Below are 15,460 nucleotides of genomic sequence, written 5' to 3'. Positions count from 1 at the left end.
GACCTTAAAGCCTGCCCTCTGTGAAAAACTTTCCCTAAGACCACACTTCCAACAGTGCCATACCCTGTGAGTCTGTGGGGGCCATTTTCATTGAACCACTACTATACATCTTCCATTTTTGTTTCATTTTTTGGTGAAATTTAGTACATATGGTATTTTTGTTGCTGCATTTTTTCTTTTCCTTTTTTTCTAATTTTTAAAATAAAAGTACAAAGCTGGAGTGATGGCTGATAGGTAATGGTGTCTGCTGTGTGCCGTGCTTGGTGATGATCTGAGTTCAGTCTGAAGAACACACATGAGAGAGGAAAAGAGAGCCGACTCCCACCAATTGTCCTCTGACCTCCACATGTGTTCAGTGACGTGTGTGTGTGTGTGTGTGTGTGTGTGTGTGAGTGTGTGACTGTGTGTGTGTGAGAGAGAGAGAGAGAGAGAGAGAGAGAGAGAGAAACCAGTTTATGTCATGAGTTAGCCTATGTGCATATACTTCCAAAATTATAGAAATAAGCACTGTTTCAAAGAGTATCATTAATTCCAATCCAATGTAATATAATCTGATATTTTTGTATAGTCTAGTTCAGCCACAGTGAGATCAAGGCCAGGCTAAGACTGTCAGAAACAAAAAAAACAAAGATGACCTAACTGAGGGTAGAAACACTGGTGGTAAGGTCAGTCGGCCTCCTCCTCGGCTGTTTTCCTTAGAAATCTAGATTTTCTTTGGTGAGGGGAAGATGGGGTTGGATTTTCAAGACTGGGCTTCTCGTTGTAGCCCTGGTTGTCCTGGAACTCATTCTGTAGACCAGGCTGGCTTGAAAATCAGAGATCTACCTGCCTCTGCCTCCCAAGTGCTGGGACTAAAGGTGTGCGCCACCACCTGATTTTCTCTATTCTATTCTTACTATTTTGAGTCCTTCAGAGAAAAATGTTGAGAAGCCACAAGCAATCTCCCATCTTCTCACCTTTCTTGCCTTCTATACATATCTTTCCCACCCATGAGTGCCAGCCTTCCTGCAAGATTTATCTTAGAACTCTGTCTAAGACTCTGTCTTTTCCTCTAGATTGCCCTGCTTTTATTGGCTGTTCTATACTGTCAGTCTGGTTCCATCCTGTCAGCTTGTAAGATGCTGAAGGGCTTTGTCTTAAAAAACAAAGTACAGCTTTTCTTGTGATATCAGTATTTGCCTAGACCTCACTCTGGATCTCTTTACACTAAAGCTTGAAGCAGTGGTCTGTAATCTCCCTCTTTTGTCCCATTTTCTAAGCATTCTGAACTCCATTCCTCCCATCTTCACCTAAGCTACCCTTACCCCAGGACACACAGCCTCTGTCCTCCTACAAGACTGGCTGCCTTTACTTCTGTACTCACAAGGGCACAGGATTCTCAGTGCTTAGTAAATGTAGGTTTTGCTAGACTAGATTTGTAGAAATTCTACCTAATCCAAACAAATAAATCCAAGTACCTGTGTTGTTAGGAATATATAGGAAGTTCACCAATAAAGAGTGAACAAGTTCCCATTCTCCCGCTGCCTCTTCTGCATCAGACTCCATCAGACTCCTGAACCATACTGACAGGAGCATGTTATCCTCCGAGAGGCTCCACCCAGCAGCTGACTCAGACAGATACAGACATCCACAGCCAAACAGTGGAGGGAGCTTGGGGACTCTTATGGAAGAATAGGAGAAAGGATTGCCACCTCAAATTGGATAGGAACTCCACAGGAAGACAACAGAATCACCTAACCGGGGACTTTGGGGCTCTCAGAGTCTGAACTACCAACCAGAAAACATAGAGTTGGACCTAGGCCTCCCCGCTCATATGTAGATGTGCAGCTTGGTCTTCATGTGGGTCTTGAACAACTGAACTGGAATGGGGGCTCTCCCAAAAGCTGTTGCCTGCATGTGGGGTATGTTCTACTAGCTGGGCTGCCTTGCCTGGACTCAGTCAGAGAGGAAGTGCCCAGATCATAGACACTTGAAGTGTCAGGGTGGGGGAGATATCCAGCCCACCCATCCCCCTCAGAGTAGAAGGGAAGGAAGGATTGTGGGAGGGGGTGACTGGGAGGGGAGCAGTGAGCAGGATGTAAAATGAATAGGTTAAAAAAAAAAAAAAAGGTTAAGAGCACTGACTGCCCTTCTGAAGGTCCTGAGTTCAAATCCCAGCAACCACATGGTGGTTCACAACCACCCATAATGAGATCTGACGCCCTCTTCTGGTGTGTCTGAAGACCGCTACAGTATACTTAGATATAATAATAAATATTAAAAAAAATTTTTTTTTAAAGTCAACAAGTTCCAGTGCCTTAAAAATAAATTGAAATACAATAAATCAAGTGAAGTAAAATATCTTTACTAAAGGCTAGGTATCTAGCTCAGCGGGAGAGCACTTGACTGGCATGTGCAAGGGCTCAGTTCCTAGCACCATAAAATAGAATAAACCTAAAGTATAATGTTCAAGGACTGCTTTTTTCCAGACAGTGTATGGCTGGGCATGGCAGCCCACACCTTTAAGTTCAGCACTTGGGAGGCAGAAGCAGGTGCATTTTTGTAGGTTCAAGGCTAGCTTGGTCTACATAGTGGGTTCCAAGATAGCTAGAGCTACACAGAGAGACCCTAGTTATTTAGTTATTGATTTATTTATAAACAAATAAATGTAACTTAGGTAATTATTTGGGCCTTTCATTTTGGAGGGTTAAAATATATTTTCATCAAGTAAGTCAAATTTATCTTTTTTAAAGTAGATTTTATGTTAATTAACATAATTGTGTATATGCTGAGATATCTAGAATGTAACAATCAGATTGGGATAATTTGCCATTTCAGATGTTTATCATTCCTTGTTACTTCTGTTACCACAATGTTTATAGTTGTCTATGTCAAAAACATTGGCAAGAAGTTACTATTTCTCATTTCCTTCATAAGTTTAAATACACAAGATTTATTCATGTATGTATACATGCTTGAGTTTAGTTTTTTTTTTCCTTTTTTTAAACAGAATCATTTCGTGCACCTATGTTTTCTTATGGAATAGATGGAAATGGTTTCTCTCTTGGATGCAGTAAAAATTGGAGACAAGTCTTTGGTGATGAAAAGAAATATTGGCTAGTTCCAATATTCTCAAGGTAAGTTACAAAATGTAGGGCTCAGTGGTAGCCTCTGCCTCTAGATAAATATTTTAAGTATACATAAAATTATATATTTGCTTTTTTAAAAATTAGGTACAATAAGTATACATTTGAATGGAGAGTAGAAAAATAGAAATAACTTTTAAAAAGCTCTTCAAAATGAAATTAAATCACTTTTAGGGATATATGTTTTTATAGATTACAGAACAGAAATAAAGTGTGTGTATAGGTGTTCTCTCTTTTTTTTTTCTCTTTTTTGGGGCGCAGGGGGCGTTTGAGACAGGGTTTCTCTGTGTAGCCCTGGCTGTCCTGGAACTCACTCTGTAGACCAGGCTGGCCTCAAACTCGGAAATCCACCTGCATCTGCCTCTCAAGTTCTGGGATTAAAGGCGTGCACCACCACTGCCCAGCTCTCTCTTTTTTTAAAGGTTTGTTTTATGTATGGGTACTCTATCTGCATGTACACCTGCGTGCCAGAAAAGGGCACCAGATCTCAATCTAGATGGTTGTGAGCCACTATGTGGTTGCTGGGGAATAAACTCAGGACCCCTGGAGGAGTTCTCTAACCTCAGAGCCATCTCTCCAGACCTTTTCTTTTTAAAATATGAGGCAAGAGTATCACTATGTTGCCCTGTCTGGTCTGGAACTCACAAAGATACACTGTCTGCCTCCAGAGGGCATGTAGAAAGGCCTGGCCCACCACATCCAACATAGCTCTGCTTTCCTAAAGTCTGAACACTTAATTGGTTTTACCTGAGGTTAAATGATATATGTACTAACCCTAGTCCTAACGCTGAGATCTGTAGGTGTGCTGGGTGGAAGCTCCCACTGCAGGAGGCTCGTCAGGAGTTGGACGCCAGTCTGAGTTATATAATCATAGTCAGACCCTGACTCTAAAGGAGGGCAGGGCAATTGTAGGGGCTTTTCTATCTGAAAATGGCTTTCTTGCCTTCATTTTTATTTTTTATTTTTATTTTGGTGTAGACCCCTACATGCTGCTTTACTGTCTTCCGGCTTGCCTTATTTTCTGCTGACAGATATAATCACTTTTTTTTTTTTTTTTTTTTTTTATACTTCATATGCCTTCTTCACATACTTTGTGGTTTTTTGAAACAGGGTTTCTCTGTGTAGCCCTGGCTCTCCTGAAACTCACTTTGTAGACCATGCTGGCCTTGAACTCAGAAATCCGCCTGCCTCTGCCTCCCAAATGCTGGGATTAAAGGCGTGCACCACCATGCCCGGCCTAATCACTACTTTTTGTTAATCACAAAATCTTAATTGTGATAAAATTTAGTGTAGCTTTTTAAAAGACTTATTTTGTTTGGGATTACTTGAAGTTAGGGTTGGGGGGGTGTTTTGTTTTGTTTTGTTTTGTTGTCTATTTGTTTTGTTTCTTTGTTTTTTTAGTTTGGTTTTCTTTTGGTTTGTGGTTTTTTTTTCCCTAGCTAAACTAGCCTTGAGTTCCGATCTGTCCATTGGTCTCCCCAGCGTTGGGATTATAGGTTTGCACACATGCCCAGCTGGGTGAATCTGTCCCTGGCTTTGAAATTCTCACCAGTAGAGAGGAACTGCTAGCAGTGTCTCTTGGGTCTCCTCCCCACTTTAGGGATTCCTCCTGGCCCTATCTGGAGCTGCTTCCCACAGCTCTGTGATACTGTCTGCTGCTGCATGTATGTGTGTGTTTCATTTTCTGTAAACCTTATTACTATATATTCAAGTCCACTCTTTGGGTGTGCTTTATTGTTTCCTGTTTTCAGTGAAGTTTTCTACTCCCGTTGAATGAAATGCACGCTATCTGGTTATTAGGATATTTTCTGTGAGCAGTAAATTTATAATTGGAGTGGGTTCTCCTTTTTGTTGTCAAATACCTACTGAGTTTTTATATGTGTGTATATATGTGTCATGTGTGTTCCTGGTGTCTACAGGGGTGAGAAAATGGTATCAGATCCCCTGGAACTGGAGATAGCTATAGTTGTGCCATGTGGGTGCTAAGAATTGAACTGGGTGCTATAGAGGAGCAGGCAGTGCTCTTAACCCGCATTGTGATCTTAATCAGCATTAAAGACACTGATTCTAAGTACATGTGAGTTATAAGAGAAAAGGCTGTCTTCAAGCAGTAACTTCTAAACTTAGAAATCTTGGGATTTGATCTCTGACTTGACACATTTTAGTAATGTATTTCTATCATGCCTCTGAAAAGCAAATCTTAAATTGAACCTTTGTTGTTAAGTGAGTACAAAAATAATGACTATTTTTCATTGTACAGTTTGGGTGATGGTTGCAGTTTTCCAGCTCGCCTTGTGGGGATGGATCCAGAACAAGCTTCTGTTGCAAACCAGAGTGACTACGTCAGAAGGTGTGTTTCCAAGATTCCAATATTCATTATAAAACAACCTAATGTCTGTGTTGTACATGAATGAGTCATACACAAACAGTAGCACTCTAGGAAGCAGACAGAAAAAGGGACAAAAAAAATCTATTAACAGAGGACTGATATGTTAGGTGCCTGATATTCTTAGTATAAATCTTTGAACAACTCAAACACAAGTGGAGCAGAGCATATCTGTAGTGTCTGGGAAAACCAGGAAGCCAGTAAATATACTATGTCTTCATCCTAAGAAGATACCCTTTAAGATCTCATTATATTGGCTTATACCAAGTTGAATTTTTGAAAAGAAAATTTTAACAACCACTGCCATTATTCTAATAATCATAAATTTTGATAACTAGATTTTAATTACATCAGAATAAGTAATGAGAATTTTGAAAGTATAAATGTTTTCTTACTCAAAGGAAATTTCTTAACATAGTTGTATATCAGGAAAATTGATTCATAAATTCATATTTCAACACAACAAAAATGAAAGGAGAAAGAGGGCATTAAGCGCCATAGGATGCTGACATCAGCAGGCGACTTAGCGCTGCACCAAAGCTTTTGGCCCTTCAGCTCCAGCATTCACTGTGGGTCTAAGTCACTCGAGTCACAGCATTCACTGTGGGTCTGAGTCACTCGAGTCACAGCATTCACTGTGGGTCTGAGTCACTCGAGTCACAGCATTCACTGTGGGTCTGAGTCACTCGAGTCACAGCATTCACTGTGGGTCTGAGTCACTCGAGTCACAGCATTCACTGTGGGTCTGAGTCACTCGAGTCACAGCATTCACTGTGGGTCTGAGTCACTCGAGTCACAGCATTCACTGTGGGTCTGAGTCACTCGAGTCACAGCATTCACTGTGGGTCTGTCACAGCATTCACTGTGGGTCTGTCACAGCATTCACTGTGGGTCTGAGTCACTCGAGTCACAGCATTCACTGTGGGTCTGTCACAGCATTCACTGTGGGTCTGTCACAGCATTCACTGTGGGTCTGAGTCACTCGAGTCTGTCTGTCTGGAGACCAAGGATGATGAGAGCCGTTTCCTTGCCTTGGGTTTCGAGGGTGGAGCTGGTGTATAAAGCACCAGCAGAGAGTCTGTCCCATAAGCACCTGCCCATGCGTTTCCTCTTTCCTTCCTCCATTCCCTCTTCCCTGGATCTCTTAGTTAGAATAATAAGTCTACGATAAATCACTGAATCATTTTTTCCCCTTAGATCTAAACTGCAGAGGTAGAAAGCAGAAAACTTGGGAGATGACAGGTAACTTTTGTACGGGCCACAGACATAGCTCTTCACCTGTCCTTGTGCTACTACAGCTCCCGATTAACAAGTGTTACAAGCCCTTCCCACCAGCCTCGGAAGCTGGTTTTCAGTCTAACTGGTTTCTTTGGCAGTGCTGGAATATACACTTTTGGGCCCAGAGAGCCATCATTGGGGTGGGGGTTGTGGGCATTTTCTCTTGGAGAGAGCCTTTTCAGAGTGCTAAGATCTCATGAGTGGCCCTCACATATTTCAGAGAAGGAATACTAATTTGCTGCTTATTAATTATTAAATATCCTTAATTGAGCATTAAACTATTCACTAAATTGTCTGCTCCTTTTTCAGTATTGGCTCAAATCAACCTTTTCCTATCAAACCACTTAGTGAATCAAAAAACCGCTTATTGGACAGTGAATCTCAGTGGCTAGAGAATGGAGCTGAAGAAGGAGTCACCAAATCAGGTACTAATTCTCATCTGGTTCACAGGAAAGTCACCAGATTAAACAAATACAGTAGAAAACCAAAACTGAGAAAACGGAACTTAGGAACCTGAGAAGCTGCATGCCCGAGATTTGTTGGGAAAGGGGCGGAGGCACAGTGGCTAATTGTACTCTGCTCTCCATTCAGTCAGCCTGTTTCCCAGACACTCGTTTCTGTACCAGTCTATAAAGAAAGTTAGCTTGGCATTGGCTAATCTGAATAGTATTTTAAGAACTTTTTCTTTTAGTGTTCTAGTATATACTTAGTTGAAAACAATTTTTGAAAAGCATTGTACTCGCCGGGCAGTGGTGGAGCACGCCTTTAATCCCAGCAGGCGGAGGCAGGCAGATTTCTGAGTTCCAGGCCAGCCTGGTCTACAGAGTGAGCTCCAGGACAGCCAGGGCTACACAGAGGAACCCTGTCTCAAAAAAAAAAAAAAAAAAAAAAGAAAGAAAGAAAGAAAGAAGGAAGGAAGGAAAGAAGAAAAGCATCGTACTTAACTGGGTGTGATGGCACAAGCCGATAATTCTAGTTCTTGGGAGGATGAGGCAAGAGGATCACCATTTCTACACAAGCCTTGACTCCTTGTGAAACCTTTCCTAAGAATGTAGGGAGCTTTGTAGTCTTTACAGAATATTGTGGACAAGACTTTAGCCTTTCTTACCGACTCGCTTTGTGAAGTGTGAGTGCAGTGTAGAACGGCTGCTCAGACTAAGTAGACTCTCTGGTCAGAACTGAGTTTGCAGTATCATCTGACCACTTACCTCCCACGACAAGTCCAAATCCTGTCTCAGGCTATCTCAGGTGCTTCTTGATTCCAGTGGTTATATGGCCGTCAGTAATCGGTGTGCATTATAGGAAACAGTTTGAGATACTCACATCAGCTCACAGTGACTTCAGGAAGTATCCTATGAACTGTCTGAACGCCTCTGATCCTTGTGCAGAGGGCAAGGACTCACTAGAGCTTTGAGAAGCATTTAGAACTTTTCCCTTACCAATCTTGGTGGCACACCCTTGTATCACTGTACTCAAAAGCTGAACTGAAGGATTTCCATGGATTCAAGACCAAAGTGGGCCACACAAAGTGAGAACCTAGTGTCAGAAACACCACATAAAGAACTACAGGGAATCTGTTAGTCAGTGTTGTAGGGTCTTTAAGATTAGTCAGCTCCTAGGTAAGGTAATGGGGAGAGGTGTTTCCTGGATTTCTTAATCACAGCTGCTTAACATCCTGAGCATCTTACAAGTTCACACAGCAAGCAGAAGGACAGCTGATGAGCTCTAACACTGCACTGACACCTGCGTTCTACCTCTTTATACTCACATGTTATTTTAATGCAATAAGCTCAGCATTTCGCTAGAAACTTAATACTTCTGTCTTATAATTAATTATATGTTTACAGGGACAAATAACCATGTTACAGTGGAAATAGAAAATTGAGTACTACTTGTTCATAACTAACCATTTGATGAGTGCAAGGTAAGACAATATAATATCCTTTGGCAAATGTAGTTTATTTGCATATTTCATCTCAAAACAAATTTTAATTTTTTTCAACTATGATACCCAAATCAAGCAGTTCTGTCCTATGACTCCAAATATGACTTCTTCCAAAAATCTAATTTTCCTAATTACTTCTAACACAGTGTTACTAACAGTTTGTTGGTGGATTAATGAAAAAACTAGTTGATAATGAAAAAGAGTGGTTTGTCGTTATTTGAAGGCGTTTGCTCAAGTGGAGATTAAAGGCTGACAGCAGGCTTCTGGATTTATTGATGATAGTTTTGTAAGACACAGCAACAAAGTATTGTCTCAGACCCATGGCCCAGAACAACACATACTGAGCCCCTTCATCCTGGCTACTTTTATTTTTTCCCAGAGGATCTCATCTCTGGTCTTCCAAATGTGACGTCTGCATCCTGCACTCTAGGCTTATCATGAGGTCAGGACAAGGACTCAGAGCCTATGCAATGATAGAGACAGGGCCCAAGGCCAATGACAGATTGAGATCCAGGCTCCAGGGCCAGGGGCTCCAAGTCTCACATCTGGCAGAATTGGCTACACTATGAAGAGAAGCTTGCTTGCAGGGTCTACATATTGAGCACACTCCTGTCCATCCCAGGCACTTGGAGCTAAAGTTACCAGCCAGTGAGTCCTGCATCCTGTACTGCTTATGTAGCCAGAGAGTCCCCAACTAAAGTTTGTCTAGCGATAGGCCAATGTGAGGTGTCCAAGCAGGCAGGCAGGCAGGCCGCGCTGAGGGCAAGTAGGAAGCTTGCTCGTTCCCTTCTTCACTGCTAACTGGAGGCTGTATTGTTATAGTGTAGAACTCAAGAATTTGATTCCTAACTTGTTTATCCACAGGGCTCTTAGGAAATAAAAAATTGGCTTTTAGCTAATAATTCAATTTCTGTCTTTTGTAGGTATATAAAAACACATTTTGGACTATTTTCAATTTTATTTGCAAGAAAATGATGGATGGAATGAAATACTTGAAGTGTAACAGAAGATATATTTTTAAAAGGAAATGTTTGTACAGTTTGATGGATCCACAGAAGCACTGCAGAGCGGAAAGATGCCTTAATTTTTAGTGTCCATTTGTGTGACATTGCCTCACAGCTCAAAAGTGACTTAATTTTCCTTTGGAAATAACACCTGTTTTACAATGCTATCGTCACGTGTTAACATGCCATATGTATTTTAAACATCTGAGTTACAACATTAGAGCTATTTCTTAGTATCCACATAAATTTTCACCCCAAAAACACAAACTAAAAAGTTGTCTGTGGTGAAGTATACCTAGGGAAAACGGGGGCTAAAAATGATGCCCAAATCACTGATTCTTGTGCTGTATAAGGGAAAGAAATACCGCTTTTTTTATTAGATGTTTACTAATTTATAATTACTGTTTTATACTTTTCAACATTTTAATAAAGATTTTTTAATTATTGGCTATAAAATAACACTCAAAGAAGGATTCAGGTACCTAAATATAATCATTTAGAACATTGAAGATATTAATATAATTCAGTGAAGGTTTAGTTAGAAGCATTAATACTTCTAATTAGTACTTTTAAAAGCCAAGTGGCACATGCCTATAATCCCAGCATTCAGAAGGCTGAGGTAATATTCTGTGATTTTGAGTCTAGCATTGGTTGCATAGAGACCGTATCTAAAACACAGAATAATACAGCCATGTGGTGTAGTGTGAGCCCAAGGCTCAAAGGAAACATGGTAGGAAACAACTACACGTTGGTATTCTCTGCTCTTTAATTACTAGTTGTTGAGTGTTCAAGGGAAGTTTTTATGGGCAGGGAAGCACAGAGGTTCACGTGCTATCCAAAGACCTAACACATATATGAATAGGTGGGAGTGACTAGAAAAAAAGAGAATGAAAGAAGGAGTATTATAAACAAGTAAACAAATTTTCATCCCTAAAAGTATATAGACTACAACATGCTATTAAATAGGATTTCATTTAGGCAATGTCTAAAAATTACTGTGGTCGTTTACAGGAATCCTGTAGCCGAGTCAACAGCAACTCAAATGCAGTTCAGATAAGGATGAAATATGTAAAACAAAACCACGACGTCCCAGGCTTGGGCTGGAGAAATGTCTCAGTAGATAAAGGCCCTTGCCCTCAGACCTACAACCTGACATCAGCCACATTCTGGAAGAAGATACCTAACTCCCACACATTGTCCTCTGGCATTTACATGTGCACTATGGTGCACATAGACTCTTTAAAAGATAGTACGTTTTTAGCGTCTAGTGGCTTTAATAGAAATGGCTGTATTGAGGAGATTAGTCCACTGGTCTGTCAAAAGGCAATGTAGAGATGCTATTTTTGGTTTATACCGTTTATCAAAGAAACAAACGCCAGGCGTGGTGGCGCACGCCTTTAATCCCAGCACTTGGGAGGCAGAGGCAGGTGGATTTCTGAGTTCGAGGCCGGCCTGGTCTACAGAGTGAGTTCCAGGACAGCCAGGGCTACACAGAGAAACCCAGTCTTGAAAAACCAAAAAAAAAAGAAAGAAAAAAAGAAAGAAAGAAAGAAAGAAAGAAAGAAAGAAAGAAAGAAAGAAATGAAACAATCCCAAATGATTGCTTGAGGTGGACCAGCAGAGAGACGTCTCTGATGTGCTGCTGTCTAGGATGTGGCTATGCAGTGTCTGTGTGCACAATAGGACTGTGGAGAAGGCATCCTGCAGGAGTTGGACTATAGGACTCCCAACATTACCCAGTGCTGAAGTTTGCAGATAACCTTGCTTTTTATTTACCCACCAAGTAGCTGTCAAGTCCTCTGAATATCAAATATTATACTAAAGATAGCGCTGTGATTTCCAAATCCTGCATAAATCAAGATCGCTGCTGTTCTAACTTTGCGATTTGGGAAGTTTACTGAATTCCCATTGACTGCACTAATTATGAATCTTAAGTAACTTTCCCTTTGGACCAAAGGAGTGAGTCAGCTTTGGCACCATGGTTTAAAGTTGTATGTAGTATGAATTCCTCTTCATTTCAGCTCTTTTGACTTTCATTCTATAAAAACAGTGACTTAAGAGATAGCAGTTACTGCTAGGCATGCTGGCGCCTGCTGGCCGTCTCAGCACTTGGGAGTGTGAATCAGGTTGGTCTAGCTCACTCTCAGCACCACCAGCAGCCTGTGCTGCATGAAGCCTGTGCTAAACAGCCCGAGAGGAAACGAAGATCAATTACTAACCAGAAATACAACTTCAATTTGGTAGTGTGCATGCTACTTTCAGAAATATTCTAGTATTTCAGTGTTTCTATATTTATACCAAGGGATTTGCATGCACCTGGCATAGTTTGCCCCTTTAACATACTATTACGTAGAAGTATCAAATTTCTGAGTTCTTATCATTTGTTTATTAGCAGAGTAAAACCATTTCTAGTTTTCCACTTTGGTAGCCTTTATAGCCAGCTTTTTGCCACATTCTAAAATATTTAGCTGCCTTTTGTTGTTTCGGTTTTGTTTCATTTTAGTGCTGGGAATCAAATCCAGGGCCTTCTGCATACTAGGCAAGTCCCCTACCACTGAGCTACATCCCTGGCCCGAGCTGAAGCTGTTCATACGTGTCAGTGGCCGCTCATTAGGGACCAGCAAGGGACCAGCATGGGAATCAGGGAAGGCTGGCTGTTTAGTATGTGAACTGGCATTGCGTCTGCTATCAGGGGGGGACTACATTGAAACAGAGCTTTGCCAAAATTTCAAACACTTGAACATTTGTGAAGAAAATGGAGTTGAATTTCAGGTCTTGCCCTTGCCATTAAAAACATCAGACAGGAGACTTGGTTTACTGGGTACAGAGGTACTTGACTGTTGAGTACCTGCGGCACCTGACCCTGTCACTGTGCCAACCAAAGCAGCTGCAGTGTACCAGCTATTGACATGAACATGTTTACAAAGTTGAGTTTTGTCTTCATAAAAGAATGATTTTTAAAAAACTTTTTACATAGTTATGACTCAATGTGTTTAAAGCATAACAAGTTAGCTTAAATATATGGTCTTTACTTGAATTTTAATTCTTACAGATAGCAAATTTTGACTGTTTACAGGAATGCTTGAAATGAGTCAAGAGATCTCTAATTCTCTCTGAAGCAAAACTGATACAGGCTTAGTGTTCGAGCCTGTGTATTTGTGGCATTGGATAGGCAGTAACTCAAAACTACGTTTCGCTTACATCTTGTTCTATAAAGTAGTACTTTTGCGTGGATAAGTATTTTTAACTGATATTAAGAAATCATATTTTTGCATTTCAGTCAAACTAGTAAGAACATACGTAAAAGTACAAATGAGATGTAAATCTGAAATTCATGTTTCATATGATCAAGCTGTATTTTTAAATTCAAATTTAAAATACAATAGAGATTCAGAAAGGTCCATATTTTTCTAATGACTTCATGCTATATTATTTTCTTGAGTTACGTAAAGCAAGGAATTGTATTTGTATTAAGGAGCTAAGGAAGCTGTTAGTTTATTATATTTGTACATGATTACAGACAAGCCTATGCCCATTTAAAAGAAAAGATGGATACTATTTAAGGTGATATTTAATATGTTTTTCTATAAACAAGTTTGAAATATAGTTTGCCTTAGTTGTCTTATCAGTAGCATAGCCTTCTATTTATTTCTCATTATGTGAACCTGGACTATGACCAGTGACTCTTGTCTCTGTATTTTGGATGGCCTAACCTACATTACTATGTGTGCATTTTACAACTTTTTTTTTTCAGAAACCATAATTACTTTATTAATAAACAGATAAAGATATTGTCTTGTTTTTTAATGGTTTTGTTGCCATTATATTTGTCAAATGAGAAAATAATTGTCATTTTGATCCGCATGGAAATCTGTTACAGGTGTTGTTTAGTTCAGTGGTTCTCAGCTTTCCTAATGCTGTGACCCTCTAGTTTATCATGTTGTGGTGACCCCCAACCATAAAATTGTTTTTGTTGCTGCTTCATAACTAATTTTGCTATTGTTATGAATTATAACATAAAAATCTGGTTTTTTCATGGTCTTAGGCAACCTCTGTGAAGGGTCATGACCCCCAGGTTGAGAACTGCTGGTTTAGTTGCAGAGCTTATTAATTTTTGGAAACTCTGAGACAGTTAAATTGTAGTTTAAAATTTTATTCAAAACCTAAAAGGTTTAATTGGGCTTTTACCGAACAGCCAGGCTATACAGAGAAACCTTGTCTCAAAAAGCCAAAACAAAAACAAAAACTCAAGAACCTGTAAGAACCAATAGAGAGACCCACATAGATGAACACCTTCTCTGGTGCAGAAGTACACTGTCTCAGGCCACTCTTGGTGGTGCACAACTATAAGAAGCAGAGGCAGGAGGATGTCTGTGAGTTGAACCTAATCTGGTCTACATAAAAAGTTCCAGGAAAGCCAGGGCTACATGGTTGAGACCATTAGGTGATATCCCAAAATGCACAAAGACAGCAACTCTTTGATGCCATGGTCTTTATGGTTATTTAATAGTTCTTTGACCTTGTGTTCACAACTCTCACCTAATGGTTTTTCATTTTGTATTGTTGTTTAAGATTTATTGGGGATCCCCATCCCAAGCCTCTTATGAGAAAGTGTCTCTCAGTGCCCTGGAATCCATGAAGCTAGAGTTAAAGGCAGTTGGGAGCCACTCAGTGTTCCTCTGGAACAGTGGGAAGCACACTCCTGAGCACTCAGCCAACTATCCAACTCCCTAATAGCTTTTATGTGGTATTTCTGCTCGATGCCCCACCCAGGCTACATTTCACCCTTCATCCTGTAGCTACCTGGCCTCCCTTCATCACAGGCTGACACCCTTAGTACCTCCACCGTACTAAGTTTCTATTACTGTTTTCCTGTTGCTGTACTGTTACTTGGCTCCAATCAACTGCAGATAGACTCTTGAATTTTTGTTTTGCTGTAGTAGCCTCCCATAAAATAAACTCTGAAAAGTCAGAAAGGGACTAATGAATTTCATGTCCATTAGTTTTTTTCTTTGGTGGTGTCTTAAATACCTCTAACTTCAAATATATTAACCAGGAGCTAGAGAGAGTGCTCTGTGGTTGATTAAGAGCACATACTGCACCTCCAGGTGGGAGGAGTCAGCTACCAGCACCTATAATGGTGACTGTGATTCCAGCTCAGGGGGATCCAACACCTGGCCTCAGTATGTGCATATGCCCACACACACAACACACAATTAAAAATAATTTTAAAGGGTCAGAGTTTAATGTTTTAGTGCCTTTAGTAGTCTTGGCAGAGCAGATAGGTTTGGCAGTGGTCATTCTTTAGTTCTTTCTTATCTTCAGGAGTTGTACTTCATAAGAATATTCATTACATATACTTATCTGGCAGAGAGTTTTTACCATGATCATGAAGATGGTTTTCCCAAGGTGAGGCTTATCCATTGCCATCTGTATGTGCTGACCCCTGCAGTTTCCTCAAATGTGTGAAACTCGGATTTGAAATTTGTGGTAATGCATTGTCTCCCCTAAAAGGAAAAAAGAAACCTCTACAGTACTGTTAGAAGCCACAAAAGACTGAAGTGCTGTGTGTCTGACTCCACTACTGTTTGTGTGATGTGTCTAAAACATGCTTGACCAACCCCTAAGAGAGCTTCGAGTTGAGAGCTGCCACTTCTTTTTATACTCTTCTACCAGGTGCCTATGTTGGTTTAAAAAAAAAAATTGGTCTTGGTCTGTATCA

At 40.4% G+C, this 15,460-nt stretch overlaps 1 protein-coding gene and 1 pseudogene across 13 annotated transcripts in view; both read left to right on the top strand.

Moving 5' to 3' along the window:
* The window catches only part of Zdhhc20 (zinc finger, DHHC domain containing 20), a 58,130-nt gene extending 44,528 nt beyond the window's left edge, over positions 1-13,602 (top strand). For 2 of the 13 annotated variants that reach the window (XR_003950907.1, XR_003950906.1), the window contains 6 exons: positions 2,990-3,116; positions 5,386-5,475; positions 6,709-6,753; positions 7,099-7,214; positions 8,637-8,713; positions 9,658-13,530. Coding sequence is in view for 8 of the 13 variants with exons in the window: in NM_029492.5 (NP_083768.4) it covers positions 2,990-3,116; positions 5,386-5,475; positions 7,099-7,214; positions 8,637-8,674 (371 nt within the window). In the remaining 5 variants the exon portion in view is untranslated. Of the gene's footprint in view, positions 1-2,989; positions 3,117-5,385; positions 5,476-6,708; positions 6,754-7,098; positions 7,215-8,636; positions 8,714-9,657 lie in introns of all 13 variants that reach the window. The other 11 variants (XR_001781166.2, XR_001781165.2, NM_029492.5 and 8 more) reach the window with 7 other exon arrangements.
* A 1,492-nt stretch (positions 13,603-15,094) lies between these two features.
* Gm22738 lies at positions 15,095-15,241 on the top strand (annotated as a pseudogene).
* Positions 15,242-15,460: the final 219 nt, after the last annotated feature.

This window comes from Mus musculus, chromosome 14 (assembly GCF_000001635.26).
Source record: "Mus musculus strain C57BL/6J chromosome 14, GRCm38.p6 C57BL/6J".
NCBI lineage: Eukaryota > Metazoa > Chordata > Mammalia > Rodentia > Muridae > Mus > Mus musculus.
This window is presented reverse-complemented; position numbering and strand designations above follow the sequence as displayed.